This window comes from Ranitomeya variabilis, chromosome 1, assembly GCF_051348905.1.
Source record: "Ranitomeya variabilis isolate aRanVar5 chromosome 1, aRanVar5.hap1, whole genome shotgun sequence".
Lineage (NCBI taxonomy): Eukaryota > Metazoa > Chordata > Amphibia > Anura > Dendrobatidae > Ranitomeya > Ranitomeya variabilis.
In genome coordinates this window covers 290,317,449-290,345,241 of record NC_135232.1, presented here as the reverse complement: position 1 = coordinate 290,345,241, position 27,793 = coordinate 290,317,449, and the positions used below count along the sequence as shown (strand labels likewise).

The 27,793-nt window shown below is 46.6% G+C and overlaps 1 protein-coding gene across 1 annotated transcript in view; it reads left to right on the top strand.

The window, feature by feature from the left end:
* Positions 1-27,793, top strand: part of LOC143815680 (dehydrogenase/reductase SDR family member 4-like) — a 151,244-nt gene that overhangs the window by 102,772 nt on the left and 20,679 nt on the right. The window contains exon 6 of the mRNA XM_077295196.1: positions 12,591-12,642. Coding sequence (XP_077151311.1) covers positions 12,591-12,642 — 52 coding nt within the window. The remainder of the gene's footprint in view (positions 1-12,590; positions 12,643-27,793) is intronic.

Here is a 27,793-nt window from a genome sequence, read left to right as displayed (position 1 = left end):
GTGGGGGTAAACCACTGTTTGGGCACATGTCGGGGTTCGGAAGGGAGGGAGCACCAGTTGACTTTTTGAACGCAAAATTGGCTGGAATCAATAGTGGCGCCATGTCGCAATTGGAGACCCCCTTATATGCCTAAACAGTGGAAACCCCTCAATTCTAACTCCAAAACTAACCCCAACACACCCCTAACCCTAGTCCCAACTCTAACCATGACCCTAATCACAACCCTAACCCCAACACACACCTAACCACAACCCTAATCCCAACACACCCCTAACCCTAATCCCAACCCTAACCACAACCCTAACCCCAACACACCCCTAACCCTAACCCTAATCCCAACCATAACCTTAACCACAAGCCTAACCCTAACCCCAACACACCCCTAACCCTAAACTTAACCCTAATTCCAACCCTAACCCTAATTCCAATCCTAACTCTAAATCCAACCCTAAGGCTATGTGCCCACATTGCGGATTTGTGTGCGGAGTTTTCCGCACCTTTTTGAAAAATCTGCAGGTAAAACGCACTGCGTTTTACCTGCAGATTTACCATGGATTTCCAGTGTTTTTTTGTGTGAATTTCACCAGCGGATTCCTATACAAGGACAGGTGTAAAATGCTGCGGAATCCGCACAAAGAATTGACATGCTGCGGAAAATACTGAGCGGTATTTTCCGCACCATGGGCACAGCGGATTTGGTTTTCCATAGGTTTACATGGTACTGTAAACGTGATGGAAAACTGCTACGAATCTGCAGCGGCCAATCCGCTGCGAATCCGCAGCCAAATCCGCACCATGTGCACATAGCCTAATCCTAACTCTAATTCTAACCATTACCCTAACCCTAATTGCAACCCTAATCCTAGTTCTAACCCTAACTCTAACCCTAGTTCTAACCCTAACCCGAGATCTAACCCTAACCTTAGTTCTAACCCTAACCCTAGTAAAAAAAATAAAAATATATATATTTTCTTTATTTTATTATGTTCCCTACCTATGGGGGTGATAAAGGGGGGGTTATTTTCTATTTTTTTATTTTGATCACTGTGATATGACCGCATTGCACATGCCAATTTGGAAGATGGCTGCGCCCATGTAGAAGACGGATGGACACCAGGAGGAACACCGGAGGTCGGTAAGTATGAGGGGGTTGGATTGAAGCACGGGAAAGGGATCAAAGCATGGGGGTGCGGAAAGACGGAGGGGAGCAGAGGACAGGACGGAAGACAAGGGAGAGGAGATCGGTGGCAGTGGCAGGGGCAGATCGTGGTCTCCAGCCATGGTCGATGATATTGCAGCATCGGCCATGGCTGGATTGTAATATTTCACCAATTTTCATTGGTGAAATATTACGATTGCTCTGATTGAAAGTGAAAGTTAAATGTCACTTTCAACAGCCAATCAGAGTGATTGTAGCCATGGGCTCAAGTACCACTCCCTCTGTCCCTGCAGGTCAGGTGAAATTGGAGTTAACCCTTTCACCCGATCTGCAGGGACGCGATCCCTCCATGACGCCACATAGGCTTCACAGGTCGGATTGGCATCGACTTTCATGATGCCTACATGGCGTCACAGGTCGGGAAGGGGTTAATTTAAACACTATGTGATTGCAGTAAGCCATGGCTGTGCAATATGGAGATGAGGGGGATTCTATCTGCACTGTTGGAATGCCTGTCTTTATTAAGGGAGATGTTGAGGGTACAGGTAAAGGCCCTAGAGGAGGTGGAGAAGCCAGAAGCAAGAAGGAAGGAAGTAGATAGATACAGAGGTTTTCCACAAGAATTGGGGATTCAAAGATTTGTGGATCAGCCCCTTGAATGCCTTACCACACAGCCACCAGAGTCCCCCAAGTTCACAGTCAGCAAAATGTAACGCCCGTGCTCATATTCTCATCCAGGTGTTAGTGGTGAAATGCATCCTGGCAGATATAGATTTTTTCAGGGAACGGGGTGGTGTTGTCTGCAACATGCTGATGTAGCACAGGCAAAGCTTTCTTAGAAAAGTAATGGTGATTGGGCAACTGGTACTGAGGGACTGCAGCAGCCATCAACTTGCTGAAACCATTTGTATTTACATGGCAGAAAGGCGGCATTTTTGTGGCCAACAGATTGGTAAATGGCAATATTCTTTTACGTGACCACAAATGTGGGACTGAGGGCTGGCTTCAGTGCTGAGAGAGGGTAGAGTACGGAGAACAGGACAAAATGCTGGACTGTGAGTAAGGTGCAAGTGGCGATGTTGGATTGAGAAAGATGTGTTGTGCTAGGTGACACAAAAACAGCAATCACTTCCACTTTTGTAATGACTGACGGGCTCTAAACAAGTAGATTTTCTGCAGCCGGAGATCTGTGTAAGAAGAATTGGCAAGGTGATGGAGAAGAAAGAAGCAGCAGATATGGTTGATGGGACTGACAGTGGTTGGCGAGGCCTACTAGTCCACATTTTATCGCTGTGAGCTTCCCACGCTAAGGTATGATGAATGATCTCGCATGTGCCGGTTCATGTATGTAGTTGTCAAATTATTGCAATTTTTGCCTCTATTGAGCTTTTTTTTGCATATTTGACAGGTAATGTGTGTTAGGTCATCCTTTGCTGTATCAAAAAAGGCACAGGCTAGGCAACCCTTGCCACCCCAGTGAACTGCACACTCACAACCGAGGATGGCCGCAGCCAGAGTTGGGTCTGAGAATGCAGTGCTTGTCATGATTGCATCACTTCGTGTCTGTGTGGGAAGCTGCAACATAACCTTGACTTCCTCCTCCTACACCTTCTTTACTGAGTTACTCAGCTGCGTACCTCTGGGTTCACACCAAGTGGGATCTACAACCTCATTGTCAACCTCTCTGTTCTCACTCTCCTCACCCTCCTCCTCTTTCTGCCCTGACACTAGAGTATAGTCTGCAAGTGCCCTTGGTATCTAAGTCTCATCAGGATAACCTTCACCCCCGGTAGAGATGATGAGGATCTATATTCTGCTCGGACCCTACTCCGTCCTGCCTCGGATTCAACATGTTAAAATTTTGGGCATTGGTGCAGATGCTTTCATCCTCTTGATTCTGTGAATCTTTGGAGCAGACCTCTGATGACCATCTGTAATTCCCCAAAGTCAGTTCAACATTTAGAAAGCACATGCTCTTTCTGGCCCTCATCTACAAGTAGTACCCCTGCGTAGCTGCCAAAGACAATGAGTGGAGTAGGCCTGTTCAGAAACAGAAGTTATCAGTGGTCTTTGGATAAGACGAGACGGTGTTCTTTCAGTTGAGCTTTCAGTAACATTGATACCTAACCCACATACAGCTCTGGCAAAAATTAAGAGACCACTGCAAAATTTTCAGTTTGTCTGATTTTTCTTTTTATATGTATATTTTTGAGTAAAATGGAAATTGTTCTTTTATTCTATAAACTTCTGACAACATGTCTCCGAACTTCCAAGCAATATTTTTTTTTTCTGAAAAGGAGAAATGGTCCAAATGAAAACAAAACAGTGCTTTCAGACCTCAAATAATGCAAAGAAAACAAGTTTATAATCATTTACAAACAACAATACTAATGTTTTAACTCAGGAAGTGTTCAGAAATCAATATTTTGTGGAATAACCAGGATTTTTAATCAAAGCTTTCATGCGTCTTGGCATTCTTTCCACCAGTCTGTCACACTGCTTCAGGTGCAAAAATTTAAGCAGTTCTTCTTTGTTTGATGGCTTGTGACTATCCATCATCCTACTGATTATATTCCAGAGGTTTTCAATGGGGTTCATGTCTGGAGATTGGGCTGTCCATGACATGGTTTTGATGTGGTGGTCTCTTAATTTTTGCCAGAGCTGTACACCTATTCCCCCTTCCACCATGATCTCGCTTTTTACCACACATGTATTTATGTAAACTTCCCCTCTTGTAACCTACTGTTTCACAACTTTAGACCCACACCTGTCACTAAATGAATAATTACTATTTATTTTCTTAGATAGTGTGCCTGAGCAACACTGTTATACCTAACGATTTCTAAGAGAAAATGTGGACTTCTGATTTCTCTCTGCAACACAGTTTTATCCCAAACAATTTGGATTAGCAAATTGAGCCTCCTGCTTGTACCCCAATATTAGGCCTAACGATTTTTAAGTGGAAATATGGCCTTTTGATTTTAATCTGAAATACAGTTTTATCCCAAACTATTTGGATTAGAAAACAGGCTTCCTGAGACTGCAACACAATTTTTGCACAATCTAGTTAGATGCTGAAAGATTGATTTAACAGAGAACAGGATCCTATCTAGCTAACTGACCAGTTCACTTGCAGTACTAGCAGGACAAAATAGCACCAGAAAAACAAGTTGTCTGCCTTTTATATGGCTAGGGACATGTGGCTTTGGCAGCCAATCACAGAAGACCTTGTGTCATTATGTCCTGGATGGTTTCTGCACTCTTATTGGCTGCAAGAATAAAGTAAAAAAGAAAAAAAATACACTCCGCAGCTCTACTGATGTAGACACACACCCTCCTCTCATCAAACACATCCTCCCATATCCCCAGCTCATTATACAGCACCACTATCTTAGCCAAAGTAATAAAAAAGCATGAGCAGAAAAGCGATAATTTACAGAACTGTGACTGAATTTTCCAGACTTTGTATAAAAATGCTCGTGAAGCCGAACACGAACCCAAATGTGATGAATTTGAGAGTGGCGAATGTTTTTCTGAAAAAGTTTACTCATCTCTAGTCTGCAGGGCTGTTAACACATTTTACTCCATGGGCATCAGAGGCCTGCTCCAAAGATACACAGACTTAGAAGGAAAGCTTGTGCACCGATGCCCAATATTTTCTTCAGTTGGATCAGGGACCGGATGACGTAGTGTCCGAGCATAATCGAGACAATCATCTGGTTAAGTTCCGGGGGTGGAGGTGATCCTGATGAGACTCCGGTACCTGAGGCACACGCGGACTGTACTGTGCAGTCAGGGCAGGAAGAGGAGGATGGTGCTTGTAAGGTCGAACAAGGGTAGAACAGAAAGGATGACAATAAGGTTGTGGGTTAAATTTGTGAATCCAGAGGCATGCAGATGAGTTGCTCAGCATTTACCTGGCAGCTTTCCACAGAGACACAGAGTGATGCCATCACAACAAGCAAGGGATCTTCAGCCGCAACTTAGGCTGTCGCCAGCAGTGGTTACGAATGTGCAGTACACATGCACAGCAAGGGTTGCCTAGTATAAGCCTTTTTTGAGAAGTCTGCAAAAAAATACTCTGTAGAGGCAAACATTTCAATAATTTAACTACTAAATGCATGAACCAGAACATACGTGATCAACATGTGTTAGTCTGGGAATAACACTGTGATAAAATGTGGCCCAGTGGCCCTTGGCAACCACTGGCCACACCATCAACCACATCTGCTACTTGTTCCTCCTCTGTCACCATAGCAAGTGTTCTCACACAGGTCTCCAACTGTAGAACCTCCACTTGTTTTGTCGCTACAGTTGGGGTGAGTGACAGTCCATCAGCTGTAATGGAATTGAACATTCCTGCTGTTTTTGACAGCTCTCAGACACCAAGCACATCACCTCTTTCTGAATCCACCTTAACATCTCCGCCTGCTCCTCATTGACATTCCAACAGTTTCTCGTGTTCACCATAGTCAACCATCTCTCAGCGCAGCAGCCAGCCCTTGGTCCCTCAGTTGTGGACATGCAACTCCTACACATGCCAAAGCTAAGAGCTTGAACTTCACCATCTGCCATCTGTTGGCCATGGAAATGCTGCTTTTAAACCTTGTGAATACAGATGCATTCCAAAAGCTGATGCCCATTGCAGTCTCCTAGTACCAGTTACTTAGTCACCATTACTTCTCCAAGAAAGTTGTGCCTGCGCTACCCCAGCATGTTGCAGACAACATCACCCATTCCTTGAAAAAATCTATGGCTGCCAGGATGCATTTAATTACTGACATCTGGACGAGCTAGCATGGCCAGTGGCATTAAACCTCGGTGACTGGGCACTGAGTGTCTCTGGTGGCTGTGGGGGTAGGCAGGAAGTGGCTGCTAGACAAGTCTTGGAATCCCTAATGCTTGCAGGGCACTTAGAGATGGAGAACTATACCACTATGCAGCCGGCGATGGAGAACTAAACTATTAGCCAATAGAAGTTGGAGAACTAAACTACTAAACACCTAGGGTTGGAGAACTAAACCGCTACAAAACAGAAGATATAAAACTAAACTACTAAACAACAGGGGTTGGAGAACTAAGCCACTACACACAAGGGGATGGAGAAATAAACCACTACACACAAGGGGATGAAGAACTAAACCACTAAATACCAAGGGATGATTAATTAAACCACTAGACAATCAAGACACCAAGTCTTGGAATCCCCAAGGCTTGTTGGACAAAACTCTGTATCTAACACTTTCTCCACTGCTTATGGCTCCTCCACCTGTGCCCTCAACGTCTCCCGTAATGAGACATGTGCTCCATTAGTGCAGAGAGAAACCCCCCACCTCCATACTGCGCAGCCAGAGCTGGCCACAATCTGTCAGTGTTTAAATTAATATGGGTTGGAGATCACAGTCACACAGCTCAGGGGTTGTGAAAAGTTATCCAGGCCAAGTTTGAGCAATGGTTTTCTACACTGAACCTGGATGCAGGGCAGGGTGTGTGCAATAATGGTGCAATCCTGGTCATGGTCCTACACTGGGGTAACATCACACATGTGCCTTGCATGGCTCATGTTCTCAGCCTGGCTGTATGGCAATTTCTCCGCCACTCTCTTGGCTTGGATGTGCTGCTGTAGAAAGCACATTCACTGTGTGCTCACTTTTGCCATCCGCACCGTGCGGGTCATCAACTTGCATCCCTACAGAGGTCTTTTGGGCTACCGGATAGCAAAGGGGGTAGGTATGTGGTGCAGTGAAAGGGGTAATGCTAGACAGAAGATATATTTCTCCGAGCAGGATAAGATTTGGCCTGGATTTTCCCTAAAGTTGAGGACCTGCAGAGATGTCACGATAAATTGACAAGCCCATGTGATAGGTACCTAACTTGTGGTTGTAGTTATGGACTATGTAATGGATGTTATTTGGAACAGGGCCTGTGTGCAAGGTCTGAGGAGCTGTGCTGGTGTTAGCCTGAATTATTTTTCTTTTTGTTGGATTAAACATGCTGTAAAGTTTTGCGACAGGACTCATAGCAACCCTGGGAACGGCACCCGGCGATTGCCGCTGACCAGGCAGCCGCTTAGTTAAGCCCGTCCCCTGTAAGGGTGAGTCTGAGACCAGTGGTTCTCCAAGCTGGAGGACGTTTTTGTTTTTCTTACTTTCTGCCTCATATTGTTTAAAGTGTTAATAAACCACTGAAGTTTGGACTTGAAGCCTGTGTGTTGCCTCATCACTGCGGCCCTGCCATTGCCTACCAGAGCAAATCCCTACAACACACAGATGCACACATACAAACACAGATGTACACACTTGCATAGATACACACATATACATATACTGTACATACACACAGATGTACACATACATAGATACACACATATACATACACACATATACACATGCATACATATACTATACATGCATACACACATAGATACACACATATACATGTGCTGTACATACATGCACACACAGTTACACACATACATACACAAATGTACACAAACATAGATACACACATATACATATACTGTACACACACATGCATACACAGATGCACACACATACGTACAAATGGATACATACATACATATGCTGTACATACATACAGAGACATAGGTATACATACACAGATGCACACACATATACTGTACATACATATTCAAACACACATACTAATTTATGGCCTCAGGTGTTCAGATGAGCAATGGAGGAGGTCAGCCATATAGTGCAGAGATCAGCTGGAGAGGGTTGCAGAACTCCCTGTGGGGAATGGAGACACAGCAGAGAGAACTGATATCAGCCCCCTGCTGCATCCGTGCTGTCCCATGAAGTAGCTCCTCCCCCGACCTTTTACCTGTGAGATGCTGCTGGGAATGGAACAGTGAAGGGAGCAGAAGACACAATGTAAGTCCTGCTCTTCCTCACTGTCTCCTGTGCTGTGTGCCCTAGCCCCTAACTACAGGTGAGAACTCACCATTGGGACGCGCCATGCAGCAGTACAGAGATGGAAGCCAGTGAGTGCTCTCATCAGTCTGATGGTGAAAGCATTCATTGGCCAGCATCTCTCCTTGCATGACACAACCTCTTTTTGAACTGCACTATGCATGCCGCTCTGGGTATACACATGATTATGGGAGGGAGTGAGAGGCCAGATGCTGCACAACACCAAGGCCCTCTTACTCCCGCCCCTAATCTTGACTCAGTAGCCACAGAGCGGCAGCATACTCTGCAGTCATCTTCATTACATGGGTTTGCTGCTTCCTGAGAGTGTACTAGTTCTGAGACCAGGGCAGATAAGCACTGCAGTCCTTTGTGCTATATTAATTCTTGAATTTTTTGAGGATTTTTAGTCCTCTTTTTGTGTTTTTTCTATAACGTTTAGCGTTAGGACTTGCAAATGTGAGGACCCTTGATGTGGGTTGTGAACTTACATAGCTTGTCCAAAATATCGACCAATACCTCATATATTATTTATATAATATATGTTTTTGCACTTTTTCAGGGTGCAGCCAGGCCCAGCATTTTAGGTCTTGTAAACTAGGGTGTCTGCTCTCATGGGATGCATTTAGATAGTGCTGGGAAGCCCGCCTGATCTAATAGTATGGGCGTCACTAATAGGCTGTAAACCAGACCCTGTGCATTACCTGTGTGTGACCATCACCCTATACAAGCCTCTTTTTTGCAATCTCATGCTAAGCAATCTCCCCCTCCATGAGTTGGTAGGTTGTGAGTGGTTGCCTCATCACTATTTTGCACCTGTATTGCCACCATCTTTATGTGCTTTATTACACTGGTGTTTCACTCCCCTCATCTTATTTGAAACTTAAATTCAAAACTGTAAATGCTGGCCAAGACTCTGATACCTCATGCATGGCCCATGACTGACTGCTGCTGTGTCATTATAACATTTCTACTGTTTGCTAATTGATGCCTTTTTTATTGTTGTTTGCCCCTAATTTTGGTTGGTCTCCTTCATGTGTGTTGCCTGAATTTGGCAGACCTCTCAGAGCACCAGGCCTACACCAGTCACTTATTCACCTGTTACTGATCAATTTTTAAGCTAGAAATCCTGGTCCAAGCCCTGTCCCATGCATCCAAGCTGCACATTTATAATATTTGCCCTCTAGGTCAATTGATGCCACTTTCCTGGTGTCTGCCCCTAATTTGAGCTGTTTCTGAAGCTTTTTGGCTCCTCTTAAGGTATTGTCTATGCATTTGGTTAAGCCTCTTATTGAATTCAATCACGTTCAAGCATGTTTTCCGAACTGTTCGGATAAAACATGTTCAGAGAACATCAGGACATTCGCCAAACCAAACAGAACCGAACCTTGAAAGGTTCATTTATCTCTATTTAATATTGAGCATAGTTTATTAAAATTAATCTGTTTGTTTGGACACATAATGATATTGTTCGGTTAAACCTATAATGGGAAATACTTTTGAAGTTTTTAATAAACTAATGTTTTTCATTAAAATTCTATCATATTAGTTCTAATTTTTAAATGCACAGTCCATACAGTATATAGAGACACATTTTTATCTTATTTTTTGGTCTTGTCATTCAGTATCTGAGTAGGCATCATACATGATGGATCAAACATATGACATACCAGTACATAATTGGTCAAGAATTGCTGAAGTTGTTACTAGGGTTGAGCGACTTTTATTTTTATAGGATCGGGTCGGGTTTCGTGAGTGGTGACATGGGCGGCCACGACCAATCACAAGCCGTGACGTCATCTAAGGCCCTTCACACGCTCATTCTTAAGAAGGAAGGCTGCCGGAAAGAAGCAGGGTGGGTCCGAGGGTGAGTATATACCTAATAGGAATATACTCACCCTCGGCTTCTTTCCGGCAGCCTTCCTTCCTAAGAATGAGCGCGTGAAGGGCCTTAGATGACGTCACGGCTTGTGATTGGTCGCGTGAGTGGTCACATGGGCGGCCGCGACCAATCACAAGCCGTGACGTCATCTAAGGCCCTTCACACGCTCATTCTTAGGAAGGAAGGCTGCCAGTTAGTACCAGGGCGCGTCCGAGGGTGAGTATATCAATATTTTTTATTTTGATTCTTTATTTTACACTTAAATATGGATTCCGATACCGATTTCCGATATCGCAAACATATCGGAACTCGGTATCGGAATTCCGATACCAGATTCAGAAGATCGCCGACCTCATGGCCGACCCCACACAGGGGTCGGGTCGGGTTTCATGAAACCCGACTTTGCCAAAAATCTTCTGAAAATGGCCGACCCGTTTCGCTCAACCCTAGTTGTTACTGTAGTAAAATATGTATACATGCTTGATATCTCCATAACCGTACTGAGCTGGAGAATCACGTTACCATGTCATTTTTACTCTACAGCAAATGATGTAGAAATGAAACCCATAAAACAATATGTGGAATTGTTTCCTTGCTATAATTATTTCAGCTCACTTGGATTTTTTTTATCTTTGGTAAAATAAATGGTATCTTTTAAAATTACTTCTTGGATTGCAAAAAAATAAGCCTTCATATGTCTAGGTTGATGGAACAGTAGTAAAAGTTATGACCCTGAGAAAGGGAAGGAAAAATAAAAGTACAAAAACTAAAATTGTCTGTATCTTTAAAAAAAGAATCTGTCATCAGGTTTTTGCTACCTCATCTGAGAGCAGCGTAATGACTGAACAGAAATCCGGATTCTAGAGATGTATCGATTAGGTTACTGGGTGCAGCAGTTGTAACACAATCAGAGTTTTTAAAATTAACAGGTAGCAAAGCTTAGAAAGCTGCCCCTGCGCACACCACAGTTTTCTATTTACATTGACTATTGACAGTGAGCAGCTAATCAGAAGAGGGGGTGTGGTCAGACCACTTGACAGGAGGGAGGTACTCTGACCTCTTGACATTCATTGAATGAAAAAAAACAGCACACAGCATAATACAGCTGCTTCTCACAAAATTAGCATATCATCCAAAAGTAAATTTATTTCAGTTTTTCATTGCAAAAAAGTGAAACTCACATATTATATAGAGTCATTACAAATAGAGTGATCTATTTCAAGTGTTTATTTCTGTTTATGTTGATGATTATGGCAAAAAGACATACATTCATTATCTCATAATTAACACATAACACCTGCAAAGGCTTCCTAAGAGAATCTATGGGGTATTGTCAAGAGGAAGATGAGAGACACCAGACCCTATCAAAGCAACCTGGGCTTCCATAACATCTCAGCAGTGACACAGGCTGATCGCCTCCATGAGACACCACACTGATGCATTGATTGATGCAAAAGGAGCACAGACCAAGTATTGAGTGCATTTACTGAACATACATTTCAGTAGACCAACATTTCAGGTTTTAAAATAATTTTTTAAGCTGGTGTTATAAAGCATTCCAATTTACTGAGATAATTGGTTTTCATTGGCTGTAAGCCATAGTCATCAACATTAACAGAAATAAACACTTGAAATAGATCACTCTGTTTGTAATGATATATATAGAGATATTATATGTGAGTTTAACTTTTTGTATTGAAGAATTGAAATACATAAACTTTTTGATGATATTCTAACTTTGCAAGAAGCATATGTATTACGTTGTGTGTTGTTTTTTTCCATACAATGAATGCTATAACCAGGAGATTATCACTGTCAGAGTAATTTTGTGAGAAGCACCTGTATGTGACATATTGCTGAAACCTATTTCTCAGTCCTTATCTCATGCTGTCCTCAGAATACATAGCAAAAACCCACTGCAGATTCCCTTTAAGGGGTTAAACAAAAAGGTACCTCTTTATTAATTCTAGTTGTTATCTCTTCCTATTGCAAATTACACTAATGCACACAAATTCACACTACAATTATTTTCACATTAGAACAATTATACAACCAAACAGGCAGCAGAGTAGCTAAAATAAAAGGCCATTGTCACACAAGTATAGATTCATGCGAGAGAATCGAGCCAATTATGTAAATGACACATGGATCAAATTCTGATCCATGGCATAGGCAAGAAGATGAAGAAGACAAAAAAGGCTACATCATCTCCATTGTTTGAGTCGTTGGAAACCATATGTCATCTGAGTGCAGTCCAATGTTTTCCATTCACCCATAGACGTTAATTGGTGAATGCGATCCGATATGTGCATATTCTGCGATTTTACGAATTGGCATGAGAAAAAACATTGATCAGTTCTGCCCCATAGTATAACATTTGTGCAAGTGCTATCCAATAAAACATATAACACTCATCAGATGTATACACTCGTGTGAGTGAGCCCTGATTATATTTTTACTCATTGTTATATAGAATGAGGTTTATCAACTAAATTATTGTGTTCAATTGTGTCCCTATTTCTATTACTTTGAGACCTTTTTATTAAGAAATGCAATAATATACTTTTTATTTTGCTAATTTTTAACCTATGTTTTATCTAACTTCTTGTATATTAGTGGAGGATCAATCATTTTATGTTCATCCTTTGTTGGATACGTACCTCATCCAGTAAGTTATTCCTAAAGTTCACTTCAATTTGATAAGAAAATGTTTTTCATGAATTTGTTCTTAGCAAAATCAACTGGGCTATGACATTTGCAGCAGTAAATGTATTTAAAATGTTAAATTGTAGGTTTTAAAAGACTTATGCATATATTACCTGAATTTGAGCTGTTTTACCCACTGGCATTTTCCTAAAGTGTATTTTGCTTGTAAAATTTGTCAGGTTCGCTGGTATACAAAAGGCATAGTGTGCACATGCATTAATACTCAATTTTACTTGGCTCAACTCATATTCTCCTGTCCTCTGATTAGCTTTTTTCTCTATTTTCTAACTTCTCTTCTCTGGAACTCTTTCATCACCATCTTTTTGACTATGCCACATAACTTAATATGGGGTCAGACACACTGTTAACGTGAAGAAAGAGGAGTTGATTGGATAACTGGTGACGCTGGAGAGGTATTGGTAGGGCCAGTAAGAGGCGAATTTACAGGTCAAAGGTCAAAGAAATCATAATCTAAATCCCTGACCATTTAATGCCACAATTTAAACTAATTTCCAATATGCTTACATTAAAAATTACTTACTGTTCATTAATTATACTATCTAACTGCTTTTGTAATTTTTTCCCCTACTTCCTGTGGGATGGTGCAACACTTGAGAATCCAAGTGCATGCTGGAATACTCAAACAAAGTGTCCTCAAAGCAGGGGAAAAAGGCTGCAGTCACTTTCATGGCCTCGGCCCCCTTCCTGAAATGAACAGTCATCAGTGATGCTCCTTTCTCGGGTGGGGCTAGTCCCTTCTGTGTCCTTGCGTGCTGTCATTGTGCACAATCACAGAGCGCGCTCTGTGTTGCCGTCTCAGATCAGTAATAACGAGCCGGCATCACAGAGGAGATGAGAGATGCAGAAAGACACTAGATCAAAGAGACTGCAGCGGTAGGAAAGCATATTATTTCACTGACACTACACAGCATACGCATATACAGTTGTGGCCAAAAGTATTGACACCCCTGCAGTTCTGTCAGATAATACTCAGTTTCTTCCTGAAAATGATGGCAAACACAAATTCTTTGGTATTATTATCTTCATTTAATTTGTCTTAAATGAAAAAACACATAAAGAATTGTCCTAAAGCCAATTTGATATAATTCCACACCAAACATAAAAAAGGGGGTGGACAAAAGTATTGGCACTGTTCGAAAAATCATGTGATGCTTCTCTAATTTGTGTAAATAATCAGCACCTATAACTTACCTGTGGCACCTAACAGGTGTTGGCAATAACTAAATCACACTTGCAGCCAGTTGACATGGATTAAAGTTGACTCAACCTCTGTCCTGTGTCCTTGTGTGTACCACATTGAGCATGGAGAAAATAAAGACCAAAGAACTGTCTGAGGACTTGAGAAACCAAATTGTGAGGAAGCATGAGCAATCTCAAGGCTACAAGTCCATCTCCAAAGACCTGAATGTTCCTGTGTCTACTGTGCACAGTAATAATCGATCAAGGGGATTGCAGTCCAAAATGTAGAAAAAGAGTTCTCAGAAAAATAATGTCAAATATAAGTAGAATAATCTGAGAACTGTCAAGATTGAATGTCCAAAATTCATAGATTTATTCAGAATTATGACCAGTCATGCAATACACCAACGTTTCGGCCTGATGGGCCTTTGTCAAGGTAATTATCTGTGTAACAGTACAAAGAAAATATAATCAAAAATTTATAAGCAACCAATAATACATAATAAAACAGAACAACTGGTCAATACATACTCAAAATAAATATCCAGAGCCAACATATCATGTCATCCCATGAATATCAGTACATATGTATAACAGCCCATCAAATAATACAAAGAGGCTAAGTGCCCACATAATAACAGAAAAATCGAAAAATAGAACTCAATAATCCATAAATACAGGTGGTCAGCATCATCATATGTCTCAGAGGTAGAGACAAGTTCCATCTGTGAACTGTGGACAATCCTTATCATATATACAAATCATATCCTGAAGGGCTCAAACTAGAGCAAAAATAAACAATACAATCATATGAGCGCAAATAATCAGTAAGGCACAGTTACCTGCATGACGGTATTAAGAAGATACTAAGAGAAAAGAAAAGAAAAACAAAGGGGTCCCGGTAAGTGCACAGAGAAGTTATATGATAGAATTAAAGAGTCACACCCGAAATGGATAGGTTACCTGGTTAAGGAGCGCGTGCATATCGGAAAGACGCCGATTCAGTAGTGTGGTGTCGTATGCAACAAGTGGTCACCTATTTATGATGTCAGAACGGCGCCAATGTCCGGAAAGATCACGTGTGCTTCACATAGTGCGCAAGCGCAGAGAGTAAATGTCGCGCATGCGTAATAGAAGAAAAAGGATGGAAGTGGGGAATGGAAAGGTGGAAGTAGGGAATAAGAGACAGTAAGGTAATACAGTTAGGTCCATATATATTTGGACAGAGACAACATTTTTCTCATTTTGGTTATAGACATTACCACAATGAATTTTAAACAAAACAATTCAGATGCAGTTGAAGTTCAGACTTTCAGCTTTCATTTGAGGGTATCCACATTAAAATGGGATGAAGGGTTTTGGAGTTTCAGCTCCTTAACATGTGCCACCCTGTTTTTAAAGGGACCAAAAGTAATTGGACAGATTCAATAATTTTAAATAAAATGTTCATTTCTAGTACTTGGTTGAAAACCCTTTGTTGGCAATGACTGCCTGAAGTCTTGAACTCATGGACATCACCAGACGCTGTGTTTCCTCCTTTTTGATGCTCTGGCAGGCCTTCACTGCGGTGGTTTTCAGTTGCTGTTTGTTTGTGGGCCTTTCTGTCTGAAGTTTAGTCTTTAACAAGTGAAATGCATGCTCAATTGGGTTGAGATCAGGTGACTGACTTGGCCATTCAAGAATATTCCACTTCTTTGCTTTAATAAACCCCTGGGTTGCTTTGGCTTCATGTTTTGGGTCATTGTCCATCTGTAGTATGAAACGACGACCAATCAGTTTTGCTGCATTTGGCTGGATCTGAGCACACAGTACGTGTTTTACAGATGATGTGGTATGCTTTGGATCATGAGCTGTACCAAGCCTTCGCCATACTTTTCTCTTTCCATCATTCTGGTAGAAGTTGATCTTGGTTTCATCTGTCCAAAGAATGTTCTTCCTGAACTGTGCTGGCTTTTTTAGATGTTTTTTAGCAAAGTCCAGTCTAGCCTTTTTATTCTTGACACTTATGAGTGGCTTGGACCGTGCAGTGAACCCTCTGTATTTACTTTCATGCAGTCTTCTCTTTATGGTAGATTTGGATATTGATACGCCAACCTCCGGGAGAGTGTTGGTCACTTGGTTGGCTGTTGTGAAGGGGTTTCTCTTCACCATGGAGATTATTCTGCGATCACCCACCACTGTTGTTGGGCGCCCAGGTCTTTTTGCATTGATGAGATCACCAGTGCTTTCTTTCCTTCTCAGGATGTACCAAACTGTACATTTTGCCACTCCTAATATTGTAGCAATTTCTCGGATGGGTTTTTTCTCTGTTTTCACAGCTTAAGAATGGCTTGTTTCACCTTCATGAAGAGCACTTTTGACCGCATGTTTACTTCATAGGAAAACCTTCCAAATGCAAGCACCACACCTCAAATCAACTCCAGGCCTTTTATCTGCTTAGTTGAGAATGACATAATGAAGGGATTGCCCACACCTGTCCATGAAATAGCCTTGGAGTCAATTGTCCAATTACTTTTGGTCCCTTTAAAAAACAGGGTGGCACAGGTTAAGGAGCTGAAACTCCTAAACTCTTCATCCAATTTTAATATGGATACCCTCAAATGAAAGCTAAAAGTCTGAACTTCAACTGCATCTTAATTGTTTTGTTTAAAATTAAATTGTGGTAATTAGTGTTGAGCGATACCGTCCGATACTTGAAAGTATCGGTATCGGAAAGTATCGGCCGATACCGGCAAAGTATCGGATCTAATCCGATACCGATACCCGATACCAATACAAGTCAATGGGACTCAAGTATCGGACGGTATCCCTGATGGTTCCCAGGGTCTGAAGGAGAGGAAACTCTCCTTCAGGCCCTGGGATCCATATTAATGTGTAAAAGAAAGAATTAAAATAAAAAATATTGCTATACTCACCTCTCCGACGCAGCCTGGACCTCACCGAGGGAACCGGCAGCGTTCTTTGCTTAAAATGCATGCGTTTACTTCCTTCCGTGACGTCACGGCTAGTGTTGAGCGATACTTTCCGATATCGGAAAGTATCGGTATCGGAAAGTATCGGCCGATACCGTCAAAATATCGGATCTAATCCGATACCGATACCCGATCCCAATGCAAGTCAATGGGACGAAAATATCGGAATTAAAATAAACCCTTTATAAACTTGTAGGTTCATTCTACATGAAGGAAAACAACTAAGAATAATGTAGGATGTATTGGGGGATGTGGCAGAGACATTAAAGGCACAGAGGTTTAGCCCAATGTAATAGAATAGCAGGGGTTTTTTTTTTTTATGACGTTCGGCGGTAGAAAGATTTTGACTATGTTAATTTTTTTTTATTTTGTCAGATATTGATGTTTCACTACTTCCACGCCCTTCACCTTCTTTTTTACTTCTCCCACACTTTCTTCTTCATTATCCTCATCATCAGCTTCTTTGACATCAACTTCTTCACCTTATTCATCTTCTTCTTCATCTTCTACCTATTATTTTTTTTCTTACATTGTTCATATTCTTTTTATTTTACTATTATCTTCATCATATTCTACTTCTTCATCATATTCTTATTTGTGACAGGCATTCCCGTAGTTGTTATCTATAAATGTTTGAAGATTACACCTTCCGTTCTGCCTGTCACAAAAGAGTTACATTTGTCCGCGTTCAGTTTGGCCTGCAGCATCAGGCTTTATCCAGGGGCACCACGAGGAGGAACGGACTCACCCCCATACACTGCTTAGTCTTCTGCTTATAATTTAGATAATATTTTTTGCTCTGATATTTAGTGTTATGCTTAATGTTCTTCTGCTCTTTGTTCTGCAGCCTCTTGTTCTTCTGCTTCTCGGTCTTCCAGGTCGTCGTCGTCTCCAGGGTCGTCGTCTCCGGGGTCGTCGTCATCGGGGTGGTCTTCAGGGTCGTCGTCTCCGGGGTCGTCATCATCGGGGTGGTCTTCGGGGTCATCGTCTCCAGGGTCGTCGTCATCATGGTGGTTGTCGTCTCTGGTGTCGTCGTCATCTTAGGGGTGGTCTTCCGGGTCATCGTGTTTAGTCTCTTGAACTTGGAAATGTAGCAGAAGGTACAAGAAGGCTGAGAAAATGCCGAGAACCAGCTGATGGAACTGGAACTCGGATGGCTACCCGAAGGTCCAAGAGCCAATGGAACTACCGAGGACCAGCTGACGTTACTGGAACCCGGTTACTAAGCAGGAGGTACCCGTGCCTGAAAGCACTACCAAGGACCACCTGACGTTGGTGGAACTCGGATACCCAGAGGGAGGCACCTAAGCCAAAGGCTCTGCCCGGAACCAGCTGACGGTACTGGAACCAGGATGGGGAGCAGAAGGTACAAGAGCAAAAGACACTGCCGAGAACCAGCTGACGGTGCTGGAACCCGGATGGGTAGCCGAAGGTCCAAGAGCCAATGGAACTACCGAAGACCAGCTGACGTTACTGGAACCCGGTTACTAAGCAGGAGGTACCCGTGCCTGAAAGCACTACCAAGGACCACCTGACGTTGGTGGAACTCGGATACCCAGAGGGAGGCACCTAAGCCAAAGGCTCTGCCCGGAACCAGCTGACGGTACTGGAACCAGGATGGGGAGCAGAAGGTACAAGAGCAAGTGTCTGCGTGGCTTTTGCAGGACACGATGCCGGCTGCACAGCAGGGGAACAGCTGGCGGTGCTGAACCCCACTGACACATTGGCTGGTGTTTTTCTCTGTGCAGCTAGCAGTACCAGGCCCCAACTGGCGGTGTTAGAGCCCGGGGTCAGCAGGAGGAGGAGATGGAGCAGAGTGTAGGCCGAAGCCTGCACTGGCGGCAGCTTTGGGTCTATTGTGCCTGCGTGGCTGTTGCAGGACACGTTGCCGGCTGCACAGCAGGGGAACAGCTGGCGGTGCTGAACCCCACTGACACATTGGCTGGTGTTTGGCTCTGTGCAGCTAGCAGTACCGGGCCCCAACTGGCGGTGTTGGAGCCCGGGCTCTGCAGGGGGAGCAGAGTGTAGGCCGAAGCCCACTTGAACCAATTTCAAAGGTAACCTTTAACTCCCCCTCAGGGGTTACAAAGTAGAAGAGCCACAGCTTATGCAGCAGTAGTGCTGCACAAGTCAAAGGTTGCTCTTTTAATTTTGCTGCTTGCACACGCTGAATGAAACACGTATAACATTTAGCCCTTTATACAGTCAAACTGTGTTGGAGGCGCGAGTTCCCTTTGTAATGAGACGCAGCACAGATGTCAAGAATCCCACCTTGGTGCTGGGTGCAGCCTCCTGAGCGTTGTTATTTGCTGTACAGGAGTCTGCGCTGTCGTGTTATCCCCTGGCCTAGCGCTGTTAGCGCTGCCCATCTTCTGACCTCATTTAATGTCGGCCGCTGCGGTTCGCGATGACCATGAATCCCAGCCCCACGGTGTCTTAACATTGTTAAAACACTGCGGGGCTGTGATTCATGGCCTGGCGCAGCACATATGTTCGCCTCTCGCACTCGGGTCCTTAAACCTGCTGCAGACTGTGCGGCGTCAGCTGATCCCTTATCGCATGCCACGGCCATGAAGCCGCACAGTCTGAAGAAGGCGGAAGGAGATGAGGGACAGGCGAACTGATGCACTGCTCATGCCCATCAATCACACCCTCGCAGTCCCAAGAAATAAGACACCGAGGGGCGTTGTGTGGGTCAGGGCGGCCGCAGAGGCGCAGGCAGCCAAACAATGATGCCAGAAGACGGGCAGCGCTACCAAGGGGGTTGCAGCGTGTCATTACAAAGGAAAGTCACACCCCAGGGACGGTTAAATGGTCACACAGAGGACACATTTCAGACGTGTTTTCAGTTCCACATGTGCGAGGAGAATACGTTTATGAGCCACCTTGCACACATGCAGCATTACCGCTGTACAAGGTGGCCTTAAAAATGTACAAACGCCTGGGGGAGGGGGGACAGGTTCCCTTCAATTTCAGTTCTTGTGTCTGCGTGGCTTTTGCAGGACACGATGCCGGCTGCACAGCAGGGGAACAGCTGGCGGTGCTGAACCCCACTGACACATTGGCTGGTGTTTTTCTCTGTGCAGCTAGCAGTACCGGGCCCCAACTGGCGGTGTTAGAGCCCGGGGTCAGCAGGAGGAGGAGATGGAGCAGAGTGTAGGCCGAAGCCTGCACTGGCGGCAGCATTTGGGTCTGTTGTGCCTGCGTGGCAGTTGCAGGACACGTTGCCGGCTGCACAGCAGGGGAACAGCTGGCGGTGCTGAACCCCACTGACACATTGGCGAGGTGTTTTTCTCTGTGCAGCTAGCAGTACCGGGCCCCAACTGGCGGTGTTGGAGCCCGGGCTCTGCAGGGGGAGCAGAGTGTAGGCCGAAGCCTAATTGAACCAATTTCAAAGGTAACCTTTAACCCCCCCTCAGGGGTTACATCTCCCTACGGCTTCTTCTGACTGTGCGGTGTCACGGCCGTGGCATGCTATTAGGGACCAGCTGACACCGCACAGTTTGAATAAGCCGTAGGGAGATGAGTGAGAGGTGGAGGTTCAGATATGCACTGCGCATGTCCATGGATCTCAGGCCCCCAGTGGGATTTAATCAGAAGACAGTACGAGGCGGGCTCTCTGCCAGCGCGGCCGCACAGGCGCAGCCAGCCTGACACCAAATGATGTCAGAAGACGGGCAGCGCAAAATGTGTGCATGGCCAAGGGCTAACCTAACAGCGCAGGCTCCGGGACTGATTCAAACAACGCTGAGGAGGCGGCGCACGGCGCCAAGGGGGTAAGAATGACGGCTGTGCTGCGTCACATCACAAAGGAAAGTTCCACCAACCGGACGGTATCACGGTAGGAGGGGACACTTTTCATAAGTGTTAGGATCAGCATGTGCAAGGAGCACCACGAAAAGAGGCACTATTTCCCTTTGCATCATTACTGCTGCACAAGGTGGCTCCTTCAGTAACAAACGCCTGGGGGGGGGGGACAGGTTCCCTTAAATTTAACTTGTTGTGCCTGCGTGGCGGTCGCAGTACACGTTGCCGGCTGCACAGCAGGGGAACAGCTGGCGGTGCTGAACCCCACTAACACATTGGCGAGGTGTTTTGCTCTGTGCGGACAGCACTTCTGGATGGCAACTAGCGTTGTTGGAGCCCAGGGACAGGTGGAGGAGGAGGAGGTGGAGGAGGTAGGAGGGATTGCCACACACACAGCAGGGGAACAGCTGACGTTACTGAACCCCAATAACAGAGGAGGGACTGTTGACTGTGCGTACAGCACTTCTGGACGGCAACTGGCGGTGTTGGAGCCCAGGGACAGGTGGAGGAGGAGGAGGTAGGAGGAGGTAGGAGGGATTGCCACACACACAGCAGGGGAACAGCTGACGTTACTGAACCCCAATAACAGAGGAGGGACTGCTGGAACTGTGCGGACAGCACTTCTGGACGGCAACTGGCGGTGTTGGAGCCCAGGGACAGGAGGGGGAGGTGGAGGAGGTAGGAGGGATTGCCACACACACAGCAGGGGAACAGCTGACGTTACTGAACCCCAATAACAGAGGAGGGACTGTTGGGACTGTGCGGACAGCACTTCTGGACGGCAACTGGCGGTGTTGGAGCCCAGGGACAGGTGGAGGAGGAGGAGGTAGGAGGAGGTAGGAGGGATTGCCACACACACAGCAGGGGAACAGCTGACGTTACTGAACCCCAATAACAGAGGAGGGACTGTTGACTGTGCGTACAGCACTTCTGGACGGCAACTGGCGGTGTTGGAGCCCAGGGACAGGTGGAGGAGGAGGAGGTAGGAGGAGGTAGGAGGGATTGCCACACACACAGCAGGGGAACAGCTGACGTTACTGAACCCTAATAACAGAGGAGGGACTGTTGACTGTGCGTACAGCACTTCTGGACGGCAACTGGCGGTGTTGGAGCCCAGGGACAGGAGGGGGAGGTGGAGGAGGTAGGAGGGATTGCCACACACACAGCAGGGGAACAGCTGACGTTACTGAACCCCAATAACAGAGGAGGGACTGTTGGGACTGTGCGGACAGCACTTCTGGACGGCAACTGGCGGTGTTGGAGCCCAGGGACAGGTGGAGGAGGAGGAGGTAGGAGGAGGTAGGAGGGATTGCCGCACACACAGCAGGGGAACAGCTGACGTTACTGAACCCCAATAACAGAGGAGGGACTGTTGGGACTGTGCGGACAGCACTTCTGGACGGCAACTGGCGGTGTTGGAGCCCAGGGACAGGTGGAGGAGGAGGAGGTAGGAGGAGGTAGGAGGGATTGCCACACACACAGCAGGGGAACAGCTGACGTTACTGAACCCCAATAACAGAGGAGGGACTGTTCACTGTGCGTACAGCACTTCTGGACGGCAACTGGCGGTGTTGGAGCCCAGGGACAGGTGGAGGAGGAGGAGGTAGGAGGAGGTAGGAGGGATTGCCACACACACAGCAGGGGAACAGCTGACGTTACTGAACCCCAATAACAGAGGAGGGACTGTTGACTGTGCGTACAGCACTTCTGGACGGCAACTGGCGGTGTTGGAGCTCAGGGACAGGTGGAGGAGGAGGAGGTAGGAGGAGGTAGGAGGGATTGCCACACACACAGCAGGGGAACAGCTGACGTTACTGAACCCCAAAAACAGAGGAGGGACTGTTCACTGTGCGTACAGCACTTCTGGACGGCAACTGGCGGTGTTGGAGCCCAGGGACAGGTGGAGGAGGAGGAGGTAGGAGGAGGTAGGAGGGATTGCCACACACACAGCAGGGGAACAGCTGACGTTACTGAACCCCAATAACAGAGCCTGAGGGACTGTTGACTGTGCGTACAGCACTTCTGGACGGCAACTGGCGGTGTTGGAGCCCAGGGACAGGTGGAGGAGGAGGAGGTAGGAGGAAGTAGGAGGGATTGCCACACACACAGCAGGGGAACAGCTGATGTTACTGAACCCCAATAACAGAGGAGGGACTGTTCACTGTGCGTACAGCACTTCTGGACGGCAACTGGCGGTGTTGGAGCCCAGGGACAGGTGGAGGAGGAGGAGGTAGGAGGAGGTAGGAGGGATTGCCACACACACAGCAGGGGAACAGCTGACGTTACTGAACCCCAATAACAGAGGAGGGACTGTTGGGACTGTGCGGACAGCACTTCTGGACGGCAACTGGCGGTGTTGGAGCCCAGGGACAGGAGGGGGAGGTGGAGGAGGTAGGAGGGATTGCCACACACACAGCTGGGGAACAGCTGACGTTACTGAACCCCAATAACAGAGGAGCGACTGTTGGGACTGTGCGGACAGCACTTCTGGACGGCAACTGGCGGTGTTGGAGCCCAGGGACAGGTGGAAAAGCAGAGGAACACAATGTAGGCCGAAGCCTGAGAAAGTCGAAAGGGAACCTTTACCCCCCCCCAAGGCGTTTGTAGCTGAAAGAGCCAGCTTGTGCAGCACAAAATATGCAAAAGGAAAAGGTGGCTCTTTTCATCACGCTCCATGCAAACACAGAACTAAACACTTATAAAATGTGTCCCCTGAAACCGTGAAACCGTCCCGGAGGTGGGACTTTCCTTCGTAATATGACGCAGCACAGCCGTCATTCCTACCCCCCCTGGCGCCGCGCCCCGGCTCCTCAGCGTTGTTTGATTCCGTCCCGGAGCCTGCGCTGTTAAGTTATCCCTTGGCCAGGCACACTTAGCGCTGCCCATCTTCTGACATCATTTGGTGTCAGGCTGGCTGCGCCTGTGCGGCCGCGCTGGACGAGAGCCCGCCTCGCAGTGTCTTCTGATTTTATCCCACTGGGGGCCTGGGATCCATGGCCATGCGCAGTGCATATCTGAACCTCCACCTCTCACTCATCTCCCTATGGCTTCTTCAGACTGTTCGGTGTCAGCTGGTCCCTAATAGGATCGAGGAGGGTGAACACCCAATAATCAGACATGTTGAGAATGTGGGCGATGCGGCGGTCGTTTCTCAGGCACTGCAGCATGTAATCCACCATGTGCTGCAGACTGCCAACTGCCCAAGAAACGCTGTCCCCTGCGGAGGCGTGGTCTCTGCCCGCTCGTCATCACCCCACCCTCGCTGTACACACTGAGTACTGGACAATTCGGTAACTCCCTCCTCTGGACGGATGTCTTCCTCCTCCATTGACTCCTCCTCATCCTCCTCACAAACTGTCCCCTGCCTACGCGTTTGTGAGGAACCACGTGGCGCTGACTGTCCAGAAGATGATGGAAATGCTGAATCCTCATCCTCCACCTCTTCCACAACATCATCCCTTAGCGCTTGCAGTGATTTTTCAAGCAGGCAGATAAGGGGGACAGTCATGCTGACTAGTGCATCATCTGCACTCGCCATCCACGTGGAATAATCAAAGGGACGCAAAACCTGGCAGACGTCATTCATAGTGGCCCACTCTGTGGTTGTGAAGTCTGTACGGCGCTGACTGCGACTTCTTTGCGCCTGAAGCAGCTGGTACTCCATTACAGCTTGCTGCTGCTCACACAACTGCTCCAACATATGTAACGTGGAATTCCACCTGGTAGGTAGGTCACATATGATGCGATGTTCCGGCAGGCGGTGTCGGCGCTGCAGAGCCGCAATGCGCGCTTTTGCCGTGCTGGAACGCCGCAAGTGAGCACACTCTAGGCGGACCTTGTGCAGCAGTGCATCAAGATCCGGATAGTCCCTCAAAAAGCTCTGCACGACCAAATTGAGCACATGTGCCAGACATGGGATGTGAGTGAGGTTGCCGAGGCCCAGAGCTGCCACCAGATTTCGGCCATTATCACACACTACCATGCCTGGCTGGAGATTCGCTGGCACAAACCACACATCGCTCTCCTGCTTGATGGCATTCCAGAGCTCCTGCGCTGTGTGGCTACGATTCCCCAAAAAAATTAATTTCAACACGGCCTGTTGACGTTTGGCCACGGCTGTGCTCATGTCGGTCGTAACAGGTACACGTTCATCACGGGTCCATGTGGAGGTGGACTGTGACGGCTCCTGCAGCGATGATTCTGAGGAACTGGTGTAAGAGGAGGAGTCAATGCGTACAGAATGGATTCCTGCAATCCTTGGAGTGGGCAGGACACGTCCTGCGCCACTCGCACGGTCTGTACCCGGCTCAACGACATTAACCCAATGGGCAGTGAGGGAAAGGTATCGCCCCTGTCCATGTTGACTGGTCCACGCATCGGTGGTGAGGTGGACCTTGCTACTGACGGCGTTCAGTAGCGCGTGTTTTATGTGTCCCTCCACATGCTTGTGCAGGGCAGGGACGGCTTGCCTGCTGAAGTAAAAGCGGCTGGGCACATTGTACTGTGGGACTGCCAATGACATCAAGTCACGGAAGCTGTCAGTCTCCACCAGCCTGAATTACAGCATTTCCAGTGAAAGAAGTTTGGCAATGCCTGCAGTCAGAGCCTGTGCTCGTGGGTGGTTTGACGAGAAAGGCCGCCTTTTCTCCCATGCCTGTACTACCGATGGCTGTAGACTGGGCTGGGAGTGTGTGGATGACTGGGAAAGTGGTGCTGCGGGTGGAATTACAGCGGGTCTCTGGACAACAGGGCCAGAGGTTCTTCCACGGCGATCCTGGGAGGAAGCCGAACCAGCTGTGTGTGAGCTAGAGGAAGAGGCAACACGAGCTGAAGAGGTGGTAGCTGCCGCTGTTGGTTGGCCTAGCTCTTCAGTGTGTTTTTCTAACTCCGCCGGGTGCCTGTTGCGCACATGTTTCCACATGTTGGAGGTATTGAGGTTGCTGACATTTCGACCTCTTTTGACTTTTTGATGACACACCTTGCATCTGACATAGCAAATGTCATCTGCAACTGTGTCAAAAAAGGACCAGGCACTGCAAGTCTTGGGAGCGCCCTTTTTGGCTTTTGGAAGAGACATGCTCCTAACGGGTGCCAAAGCGGAGGCTGCAGGATCCGCAGTCTTCCCCCTCCCTCTCCCTCTTTGGGCCGTACGGGGAATCTCTTCCTCAGAGCTGCTCCCACCACCTTCCTGTCCCTCACGCCAAGATGGGTCAAGGACCTCATCATCTACACTACCCTCTGCCCCCAACTGCTCCTCCTGGGTAGTCTCAGCAGCAGAGCACGCACCAGTAAGTGGCACCTGAGTGTCATCATCAGCTGATGCGGCCTGCGATGTGGTGACCAAAGCCACTGGCCCACCCGCCTCTTCAGAGGAAGAGAGAAAAAGCTGTTGGGCATCACTGCACCCTGCCTCTTCTTCCATTTCTCCAATGCTGCTTGGCTGGCCCCCTGTTTCCAAGCCAAGAGATTCAGAGAACAGAAGTAGAGACGGCTCCTGTCCTGGGCTCTCTGTCTGCCTGGGCAATTTGGCAGGTGGTGAAGAGACAGATGGCTGCTCTCCAGTGCTCTGTGTCTGAGAGGATGTGGCACTAATTGAAGTTGATGCATTAGCTGCCATCCATCCGACAACGGCTTCAATTTGTTCTTCACGCAGCAGCGGTGTACGGCGCTCTGACACAAAGCTGCGCATGAACGACTGTTGCCTGGTGAATGTGGGTGCTGATGAGTCACCGGTGCCCGCAGCAGGCACAGAATCCCCACGTCCCCTCCCTGCTCCGCGCCCACGCCCACGCCCACGTGCCTTACTCACTGCCTTCTTCATCTTGGTTGACTGATAAAGATAAGCAGAAAAGTACTAATGGCTTTGTGTGCTTATTCCTGAGCAACTCCTCCTAACAGGTATAAGAAACACTAATTTTCTAAAGTGTGGACTAGACTTTAATATGAGCTAATGTGGCCTACACAAATGTAAAGTGGTGTAACTGGTGTGTTTGGTGAACTTTATTATTTATTTATTTTTTGGGGGCTGAACTGACAATGGATAGAGCTGCAGTCACACGGAGACCGTGCAGACAGACGTAAACGGCGCTGCAAGGCCCAAAAACCCTCCTCTACGTTATCCTATGTAGTGTTTTTCCACAAGTTAGCTGGAGACGGGTGGAAAGACACTAATAGGAATTTTTTGAAAAAATGTGCAGCAGCCTGCACTACTTAAAACAAAATGAAAATTGATTTGGCGGTATGACGCAGTGAACAACCCTGAGCTGGAGACAACCAGGCTACGGCTGCTCACAGACTACAGGGCGAGCTGCAGTCACACGGAGACCGTGCAGACAGCCGTAAACGGCGCTGCAAGGCCCAAAAACCCTCCTCTACGTTATCCTATGTAGTGTTTTTCCACAAATTAGCTGGAGACGGGTGGAAAGACACTAATAGGATTTTTTTGAATAAATTAGCAGCAGACTACACTACTTGAAAAAAAAAAAAAAAAGAACAGTATGAGGCAATGAACCACCCTCCCTGAACTGAATACAACCAGCTATGGATGGCCTATGTGGCTGCACTCAGACTAGAGAGTGGGCTGCACTCACACACACACACAGACCTTGCAGATCGCTGTGAAAACAGCGCTACAAGGCAAAAGCAAGGTGAATAGTAGGTGAACACAGCGGTTGCTAAATTAGCCTTTGGAAAGCACAAAGAAGCAAATCGCTATCTCTAAACTGTCCCTCAGTCAGCAAACAGCGTCCTGTCACTAACTGAATTCACAGCAGAGTGATCGCAAAATAGCGCCAGCGACTTTTAAACTGCATCATGACATCATTTCAGCAGCCAATCACAGCCTTGCCAGTAGTTTTATGCCCTCCATGCTAAACAGGATGTGCCCACACTTGGAATCATTCTCATTGGCTGAATTTCTGCATTTTGAATCTTGGAACTTCCGATTCCGGTATCCGATACGCGGCAAGTATCGGAATCCCGGTATCGGAATTCCGATACCGCAAGTATCGGCCGATACCCGATACTTGCGGTATCGGAATGCTCAACACTAGTCACGGCTTGTGATTGGTCGCGTGCTGCCCATGTGGCCGCGACGCGACCAATCACAGCAAGCCGTGACGTAATTTTCAGGTC